This window comes from Poeciliopsis prolifica, unplaced genomic scaffold, assembly GCF_027474105.1.
Source record: "Poeciliopsis prolifica strain line A6 unplaced genomic scaffold, Auburn_PproV2 SCAFFOLD025, whole genome shotgun sequence".
NCBI lineage: Eukaryota > Metazoa > Chordata > Actinopteri > Cyprinodontiformes > Poeciliidae > Poeciliopsis > Poeciliopsis prolifica.
The window spans coordinates 5195193-5205512 of record NW_026562400.1 but is presented as its reverse complement, the minus strand read 5'-3'; the positions used below and the strand labels follow the sequence as shown (position 1 = coordinate 5205512).

General features: G+C 38.2%; 1 protein-coding gene across 1 annotated transcript; it reads right to left on the bottom strand.

Annotated features, from left to right (window-relative positions):
* Positions 1-50: 50 nt before the first annotated feature.
* Positions 51-9294, bottom strand: themis2 (thymocyte selection associated family member 2). The gene is made up of 6 exons (XM_055047157.1): positions 9192-9294; positions 8703-8843; positions 8191-8616; positions 5131-6344; positions 4866-4980; positions 51-3699 (listed from the first exon to the last, which is right to left on the bottom strand). The coding sequence occupies exons 1-6, from the start codon at positions 9292-9294 to the stop codon at positions 3587-3589; spliced, it is 2112 nt and encodes a 703-aa protein (XP_054903132.1). The 3' UTR covers positions 51-3586.
* Between the last annotated feature and the right edge of the window lie 1026 nt (positions 9295-10320).

The window sequence follows — 10320 nt, the reverse complement described above, 5'->3', positions numbered from 1 at the left end:
TATTTTTACTTTTTCTTGACATTTTAAAAATGAAAGAGAAGACACAAATGTACTTTTCACCATTTTATTGCATTGATTGTTCTTGATGCATTTCATAACAGTTTTTGTTTTGTGCAAATGTATTACATTTTAAATGATAGCTTTAAGGTAGATTCTCCACTTCAGCCTGAACCACAACATGAATTTGTATCTCAGGATCACACAGAAGTTGTGAAGCACATTGTAAGTTCCAATAGTCATATGGACCCCCTTGCACTCACTGCCATTTTTCTTTGCAGCTTAAAATATTTAATCAAACCAAATGCAGAGTTTTAATATGTTGTCTTTATAGATGCTTGTGGTTGGGGGAAGAGTTAGAACTTTCTGAAGTGGTTTAGTTTGGCTCCTATCGACTACTTTCTGTTTAGTTTGCATAGCCACAGTAGCACAATGACAAACACAAACACCTTTTCAGGCATATACATCCCTTCAATGAGTCATAGCAGTTTGCATTTTAAAGAGGAAGCTATTGCCTTCATTATTTATTAATTTTTTACGGTTTGCAGGTGTTGCACAAAAAACGGCCAGCATACAATAGATAATTGCTTAGTATTGCACTGTAAAACAGGATCCGTACACGTAAATACAAAAGTCCTCCCAACATATACACCACAGAGGAAAAAAAAATCCTCTAAAAGTTTTTTGAAACGCATGAATAGTATTAGTTTGTGAGTTTCAGTGTAGCAATCATGACTACTGCTATTACATATTTCACAGGAGACTCTTGGACTCATGCAAAAAGGAAAGCTACAATTGTTTTGTTTCTTTTATATAAGCACCTCACCCAAATAGAGGAAGTTCTGCTCTTTTTTATTGTTTTCTTTTGGGGAAAAAACATTTTGAATAAAAACTGAGTATTCCAAGTACTACTAACCTGTGAGACATCTTAACACTTATAGGAAAGCAATCATAATTTTAGTATGAATTCCGTGAAAATGCCTATGCAACGCAGAAAATGATGTTGAAAATCATGTTGAAATGTGCACATATCCAAATATAGCCAAAACATAGACACTGAATCTCTTGTCTCGGTCAGCTTCTTCTTACTAACGTTTTGACATCAATAACGTCTGAAGCAACTTTTCAAACACAATGTCACTTTGCTTAGACATCGTCTGTTCCATGAAACATTACTCGGGGGCTGCAGGTTTGCAGGATGTGGTTTAACTGTGAATTTTCTGTATACTGAAACGCCAGTATTTCCAAGTTTCAGGTTGTAAAAGTAAATTGTCATCTGAAGTCTGAATCACGGTTTGTACAACTGGTAATTTCACAACAACCTAGACTTCAAAGTCCAATATGGCTGCTCTGTGCTTAGAACATACATAATATCTGTGCTTCTGGCTGTCTTCATCTCAACAATTTACTCTCTTCTAACACTGCAACTTTTATTAGAGAATATCTTGCTACAATTTAATTCAAAACATTCAGAGAACAATTTTTATTGCCTTGTATTTTTCATAGCAGTTGGCCTGGTCACTGAACACAGCACAACACAGCCACCAGAACTTACTGCCTCATTCACTGCAGCATCTTGTGTTTCTTAAAATGTCTTGCACAATAACTGCTTTTTAAGTAATTTCTTTTAAAAGAATGACATGGTTAAGCTGTTCACTTTTTTGGTGCTTATGTATTATATTTGCAGAAGTGCTCCCTTTACAATGACAGGCCCAAACTAAATCCTGATCGAGACCTACAGTAGATCCAATTGAGATCCAATAGGTATAAATGTCAGTCTCTAGATGTGCCAAGCTGATGGAGAATACTGCAAAAGATTTGCAGCTGTAAATGTAGGGGAACGTGAATCTTTAAAATATTAATTATGTGGCTAAATACAAATGCATGCCACATTTTTAGATTAAAAACCGACTTGTTTCCTTTTTCTCAAACTCTAACACTAGTCACTCTTTTTATTGGGAAGTCACATGTTTTGGGGTTACAATGTGACAAAACTATGAGATACAATTAGGTTTTCAAAACAATAAATATTCAATACCTATATGTCTAAAGTAGCAATGAAATGTCTGCAAGTAAATCCACTGGTATCTGTACATCAGTTTGAGAACTGCAGATAACCACTGTACACAGCTGTAGGTTTTTGCAGCTGCAGACCTCAATAGCACAGAGTACGTTTGGGCTGCCTCAAGACTCCGTGTCTGAACACTATTCAGACACAGTGTCTGAGAATAATGTTAAATAATAACTGCTGTAACGACAATATACACAAGATCACTAATAACTACTTAGGACATAAGTGAAATGACTGGCAACTGATAAGAAAATAAAGAAGTGTTTCGAAGCAACAGCCTCTTTCCCTTTAACAATGATGAAGCTAATAAGTTTTGACAGGACAGAACACCACATGTTAGCCATCAGAGTGGCAAAGCAGAAATGGCCAATAATTTCAAAGAACATACTCAGAAATTTGGCATGACACCACAAAACCCTGCAAGATTTTGAAGAATTTGATGTTTTGTCCCATCAAAAACAGTGAGGGAAATTTTCTTTGCTTTGACATGTTCCTAATTTAGATGGTGATTTGTCTGACTAGCTATTGAGTGATAAATACACATTATGATCCTCTACCAGATACCCCTGGACTTCTGAAGGTATCCTTTATCTGGACTTGATTTCCTCGCAAATCCCACATTTTCTAAAACTTGCTGTGCTCCCCACATGGTTTGAAGAGCATTCCTCACTGTATTGCTGGGTATACTATTCGCTTAAAGACACCAAAGCAATCAGGCAAGTATTATTTATAACAATGCTTAGGTCATTTTTACTGACAGTCTCATAGTAGCTTCCTTGTGAGTGACACATATGCTGTCAGAACCAGCAGTGACGTCTGCAGCAGCTTAAATTATAGTAGCTTGTCTGTTGACTCAAACCACTGGTCTGTGCCTAATCTTCCCATAAAGCAATAAAACATGGTGTCTATTCCTCACTGACCCACTTTTGATAAATAATTACCTCCAAAGTCTGGAGATAATCAATAAAAGCTGCATTTTTGGAGTTATGCAAACAGCCAAAATGTAGCACTCTTAAACTTTCTTGGATCTTTACACTCACTACTGCTGATAGCACATCGGTGTGACATTCAAAATGTGCCTTGCTGCCAAATTTGGCAGCAAGGTCACCCTGTAACAAATGTAAATGATGACGAGATAAGCAGAGTAACTCTTTTCAGCTATCGGTGGTTAGAGGAAATGCTTGAGCCTCACTCCAAACGAGTCTGCTGTGAAATAGGATCATACTGGTATAAAGTTTTTCATTGGTGTAACAAAGAGGAAATTCAGGAAGGAATCTTGGTGACCATATGAGAAAAGCAATTATAACCCAGGTACGTTCTCAACAGTGATCATCACTGTAATAGTACACTTTTACTATGTGCTAATAATAAAAGACTGAAGGATATAATCACATCGTTTGAAAGGTCACGAACAATGCAGAGGCCTCTACTCTTCTAATTTAGTCACTTCTAACCTCAGCACTCCCTGGATACCTCAGATCCAGTTCAGAGTAATGTTTGCAAGATAGGACTTTAATTTTAATAGAACATCACGTTTTCTTGAGCATTCTTAACCACAGCCACCAAAGTCTCATCCACGGTTTCATAGTCATGGTCACTGTCCACGTCGGCAGCCACATCACGCAGAAGGTCTGGGAAATTAAAAAATAGATATTTTAATCAGAGAGAATAAATCACTGTATCCCTTTTCATCTCCAACCATTTTATTGCTTTTTCAACAACATGTGCTCAAAGAAGACTAAATGCATCCTATTTAGCTGAAGAGCTTTGAATAATCAAGCCGAATGTTTTTCTGAACTCCTGACAAGTTCAAGAGTTCTTGACCCTGTTCAAGGGTCCAGTGTTCCATTTTTTTATGAAATCAAAACATTAGATATTAATTAATCATTACAAAATAATTCCCATCTTTAATGTATATATTGAAGTATAAAAAGTATAAAAAATAAAACGCTACAGTAACCCAGTTGCACAGTTTATATACTTTTAGCATTCAGTCCTCTTGAGTTTACATCTGCTGACATTTAAAATTTATTCCCTGTTGGGTTTTTTGAAAATATGTATCCCATAAAATACTTTTGAATTTATCTGCAAACTATCTTATTGAACAAAGTTAGGAGAAGGTTAGTTTAATATCCACTACATTATATGTTCAAAGAGAAGGCAGTCACAGATACAAAAACTGTACATCTCTCCAAAAGAAGAGACGGAAACTCTTTAAGTGGAAAAGAGCAACACATACAAAGCTGCAGCATCTTCTGGCAAGTACTGGTTGATAAAGGATTATGGTTGAAAGAAAAGTTAAAATGTCCCATAGCCTTGCAAGTGTGTGTGTGATTTGGTGTGAAGAGTCCAAACTGGACTGAAACAAGCAAACAGAAAACCCCCCAAAGCAAAACAAAACAAAATATTGTATTTTATGGTTTTACATGGAAAAGATGCTGTGAAATCATCACCAAAGGTTACTTTTTAGGTGGAACTGATAGTTTTGACATGATAACTGACATTTTAAAATTCAGATTTAATTCAAAACATTCAAGTATACAACTTTGACCAGATAATTGCATGACAAAAGGAAAATGTTTGCAGATGGCCAAGAGCTGTCAAAAATTTTCACAGGTCTCCCGAAGAGAGCTTCAGGCAAATTTTTCTCACTTCTGAGAAATATGGAGATATGTGGTTTGCACTCTTTTATGAAACCAAAAAATTTAAATTCTCTATGACTTCACAGTTAAATTTAGAGAAAATATGTTTAAATTTTAACTTGACAATATCTGAAATATACGAAGAAAATTCTTACCCCTTTTTATTGCTTGGTTTATCTTAACATAAGTGTTTGGCTGGGCTTTGCTTGTGATATCCGCAGATGAGCACTTCCTCGGTACGAGCGGAGGAGGTTCATCATTTACACCATCCTGCATTAGAGGAGGAAGTCAGAAGTCTTTTGGTTATTACAGAAAATGACTGTGACCACAACAAAAAAAGAAGAAAAAAAAGTTGAAGCTTCTAAAGACAAATGTTGCACTGTGCTTTAAAGAGAAATGTGAAAAATGGGGTGTACTCACTGGAGGCAGTGGAGCAGGGGGACGTTTTTTGTGATTCAACGTCAAGTCGTTGAGCTTCTCCGTCGGTACGCTTTTGTCTTTGTTTTTCTTTGGCTTGGAGGATTTCTTTGTGGACTTAGATTTATTTTTGACTAAGTTTGATGATGACATATCTCGTTTTGGCGGTCGAGGTGGAGGAGCCTCATCTGAGTTACCCTTTTTGCGAAATTCATAAAAGAACGTGTCTGTCATCTCACTAACCTTTTCTGTGAAACACTTGGGGAATTGGTCCTGAGGCCAAGGAAGAGCATCCTTGGTAAAAGAGACGGACAAAGAGAGCCACTGGGGGAGGAGATGGAAACAGCGGTCAGGCTTGTCTGGAAAGCTTGCCTGAATGCTTGGCTCCAGCATTGCTCCCTCTATTCTCAGACAAGAAAACCCAACTAATGGATCAGTCTCTAGTTCAGTATCTCGACTCACCACTTTGACATCCAGTGGCAAACTAAACTCCTTACCCAAATCACAGAGTTTATATTTTTTGTTTTCACCAAGAACCTCCACAAAGTGACCCTGCATGTAGAGAGGCAGTAAGACCTCCTCTTTTGCCTCTTCCCGTTGATCCTTTTCTTCTTCCTCGTCTTCTTCATCTTCCCCCTCATCGTCCGGCTCTTGGAGACGATGACACAAAAGAGCCTCGACAGACTGCTTCTCACCTTGATTGTTTACACAAGGCAACTCCATTCTAGTACAGTTCACAATCTGTAGTCTCTCCCCAACGCTGAGGCTTGGCAGACCCTCCTCCTCGACTTCCTCACAGTTCCTTGTCACGCTCACCGTGAGGCTTTGTGTCTGCGTTGAAGCAACATACACCTCGTACACTGAGTTGAACTCTCTTGGCCTTCTGCGAAACCGTCCACTGTACTGCTGGGACACAAGGAAGTACTGCTGAGTCTTCCGGCCCTTCAAGCTAGACATCAGGACCATGGGCGTAGTTCCTTTCTTGTGCAAAATCAGGTTGGTGCTCTTGACCAGCCCTGGCAGCCATGCACACTTGAAAAAAGAGCGGCTCTCCGGTTCCTCTAATATCTCTGCCACCACAGGAAATGATTCGTCTGGCTGAGACAGGACTTCTGTCAGGTTGAGAGGTGTCACAAAGTTTGCATCTTTACATGTGTCAGTGACATCAACCACATCCACCTCCAGGCTGGACGGAAATCTGAGTACATTCTTCCTCACTGTGCAAATGAGAGAAAACACAATGAAGAGGCAGACAATTCATGAAGTGAATCAGAAAACACCTCTTTTCTTTTTCAGAATTTAAACTGAACATTTTTGTGCTGCAAAAATGGCAGCACTGTTCAATAAATATTTCCATTTACTGCCCTTAACGGCTTAAGGAATGAAATATATCAAAAGCAAAATAAACAGTTGCAACTAAATGTATATAAAATACAAAAGTATATTCTTTTTTCCCTCTTTATTTTTCATTAAATCAGACTAAACCTTTCATGCTTTTAGTCAATTAGGATGACCAGCATTATTTCTATTTGCTGAATGTCAGAATAATGTCAGATACAATTATTTTTGAACACTTTCATCACTGTTTTCAGACTTTTTTGCACAAGCCAGTGTTAATGTCACCAGCTCAAAGGTTTTGGAAGGCTCTCATTCAGAACTTCTGAGTTAATTGGAAGACACATAACTTCCTTGAATGATATTATGGGAAAAAAAAGTCAATCAATATATCAAGAGAATTCAGATGCCTGGTTCATAAATTGGTACAATTGCCAGATGCCTAAACATACAATATAAATATCTGGTTTCAGCTGTACCGAGGAGGGTAGAAAATTGTAGAATGATTACAATGGAGAGTTGAGAACATTTTCAACTCTGTCACCTCCAGCTCAGTGTCCTGAAATTTAAACCGTGCTTCTGTCTACAAACCACATATTGCAGCAGGTTACACTCCTGTGTTGTAGTATTTCCTTTCCCATCTTCAGGCTACCCCATTGTCATGTACGTTACTCCTTTCCTGACACTCGCCTCCACCCAATCCACCCTGTCAGCAATTTCTTTTTCACCACTGTTTCGTACGGTCAGCTGTTTTTGATGATTTACTCCAGATTTGTGAACTCATCTGCTTTCACTACTTCTGCTCCTTCCAGCTTCACCTTGCAAGCCCTTATTCACACACAAATATTATTGCCTTGATCTTATTGACTTTTCTTCCTCTTCTCTCTTAGCAAACCTACATTTCTCTAGTTCATCTTCATTTGCTCTCTACTTTTACCGGTATCATAATGTCACCTGCAAACATTACGGTCCACAGAGCTTCCTGTCGGACCTTATCTATCATCTTATTCATCACCACTGCAAACAGGAGGAGAGCTGAACCATGATGCAACCTCACACCGACCTTGAACCCATCAGTGACTCCAATGCATGCCTCACCACTGTCTCACTCTCTTCATACATGTCCTGTATTATCCTACACATTTTTCTGTCACCCTGACTTCTTGATACCATATCATAGTTCCCTTCTGGGTACCCTATCATGCTTTCTCTATAGGTTCACAAAGACACAGAGTAAAAACTGTACCTGTGGGGTATTTTCTGTACATGAAACCATTCCCCTTTTTCTTGAACATCTGTACCAACACACTCCTCCTCTTATCATCTAGCATCTTCTCACTCTTCAGGATTCTGATAAACAAGCTGGTCAAAAACTCCCCTGCACTCTCTTCTGGACATCTCTATACATTTTTATGTATGTAATGCAGAAAAGCGCCTTTCCACACCACATTGTATTCAAAGCTCTGCAATGCTGCAGTTATTTTTCTCTTTCCTTTTCTCTCCAGACAAATCTAACCACAAATATGTAAAAAGGTAAATCCATTCAAGTCAAACAAAAATATAAAATTTTATGAAAAAGCAAAGTGTGTCGATTTTGAAACACCCTTTTTCTTTGTGTTTAACTACATAAAACAACACAGAAAATAAATGAAAACATTAATTATTCTCAAAACACTGAAACGTATGTAATTTTAATCAAACATTCAGTACAGAGAAGGTTATACTTACTGTTCATGATGGCCTGGACCTGATAGACTGGACTCAGGACAAGGACCCGCTCACACTTTGTGGTCTTAACGAAGCGAAATCTTCGACTGCGCAGGAAAGGCGAAGTCATGATCTCCATCAGCGTGTAGCATTCCTCACTCTCGCATTCAAAAAATTCCCCTCGAGAAGACAGAGGAATGCACACCTTGGCTGAGGCCTCCGTTTGGCCTTTTACATGGCAACGCACCATATCCTCTTCACCTTCGCGCTTCTCGATAGAGAGCACGGTCAGGGCTTTGCCGGCCCCCAACGTCAGACTGCCAAAGGTCATCTTGGAGTGGCTTGTGAAGGTAAAAGGAAGGGAATCATCCAGGCCCACAGGCCTCAGGCTCAACATCTCCTCGACTGATGTGTACGGCATCTGCTCAGGGACCACTTTGAACAATCCTAGAAAAAAACTAAAGTATGTTAGTGAACAGCAAATAGATTAAAAGAAGTATAGATTTTATTCAAATTATGTATTTACAGCCAACCTGTGTGAGTGATTGGCAACTCAAACTTCTCATTGTTCGTGACATCTTCACAGCAAACAGATTGCAGTTCAATACCAATGACCTTTACGAGATCCCCAGTAGAAAAGCATACTTCACTTCCAGAAATTTCATATATTGAACCTGATGTCAAAAATAAGACAAGAAAAGGACAAATTATAGGTTTAGTCAGGAAAAAATTCTGTATTTTCTAAATGTTTTTGACTCATTTTTTTTCCCCTTGAGACTCTTGGACATCAATTTAAAACCGCAACAAATTCTTGACTGTCGTATTTGGCAACAGTAACCAATGATCTAAAAGTAACTGAGGAAAACATACTCACATACATTTTTGCGAAAGATTTACACTTATTTAGACAACCAGTCACAATCAAATCCAATCTGATCTCATGTGATAATTTCTGATTGTTTAATTCTTGTACTCAAACGTCAGACTTGAATTTCCCATCAATAAAAAAAGGAATTGCTCACCCTGAAAATACACTCCAGAACAAACTTGCAAAATTTTTGGCAAACTGTTGTTTTCCAGTGAGGCGATGAATTCTTGAAGTGGCAAAGCAATGTTGCTTGCCATTGCTGCTCACTGAGCTGCAAATAAGAAATGAAGGCAGGCGGTAAATGACGAGTGCAGCAAAAAGAGGAGTTGCACTCACAGCTCAAAACCACAGAAGTGAATGAGGAAGTTACAGGAGCTGAGTTTTGCACATGTTTTTTTTTTTTTTCATTTACCGAAGGAGTCTATGTGTTATTACTTGGGCACTGTTTTGTTGTAAAGATGTGGAAAAACTGGCTTTCAACATCTTGCTTTTAATTCATAATTCACTCATTCATTCTTTTCTCTTGTAGGGCTCCATTAGTTTGAGTACTAACATACTGAAACAAGAAAAAGAGGGACATTTTCAAAGGAAATATGCTTCAGTTGAAAGAATAAAATCTATTTCTGTAACTGACAAAATATACAGTCGCTGAATTTGTTATTTTGTCAAAACACAAGGCTTTTACATTATATTATGTCTGCTTGAATAACTACCCATAAGCCAAAACATTACAGTAAATCTTGCTCAGCCTGATGGAAAGTACTGAAAAGAAAATGTTAAAAACAGAGCTCATAACTTAAAACATGGACCAAAGAAAAATTAATCATCAATTTAAATCAATCATCAGCTTTTTGGAAAAGCATCAGCATTTTTCAAAAATAATTTAGCCATATGACGCACCCTTATGCTGGAAAATTTAAGGTGGACTGACACATACAAGGAAAAGTTAGCAGCCTCACTTCCCTATGCTGCAATGAGACACTACAATGCGGAAAGCATTCTCCTCTCTCTCTGAAAGCCGTAGAGCGAAAAGCCACAGTTTTGAAATGAGGCAGAAAAAACCTCAAACAACAGCCTGATCTGCTGGTTTGATCCCCCTCCCCCTACACCATCAAACAAAAGGCGCTACGTCCTTGCAGCAAATATAATATTCTGAGAAACTTGCGCTGTTCAGGTTTTCAAACCAATGTTACAACATCTTTTTTACAGTGCCACTTTCATGCTGAGAAGTTTGGAATGAGGAGTTAGAGACCTCTAGTGCTTCTTTTAGAATATGAACTTTT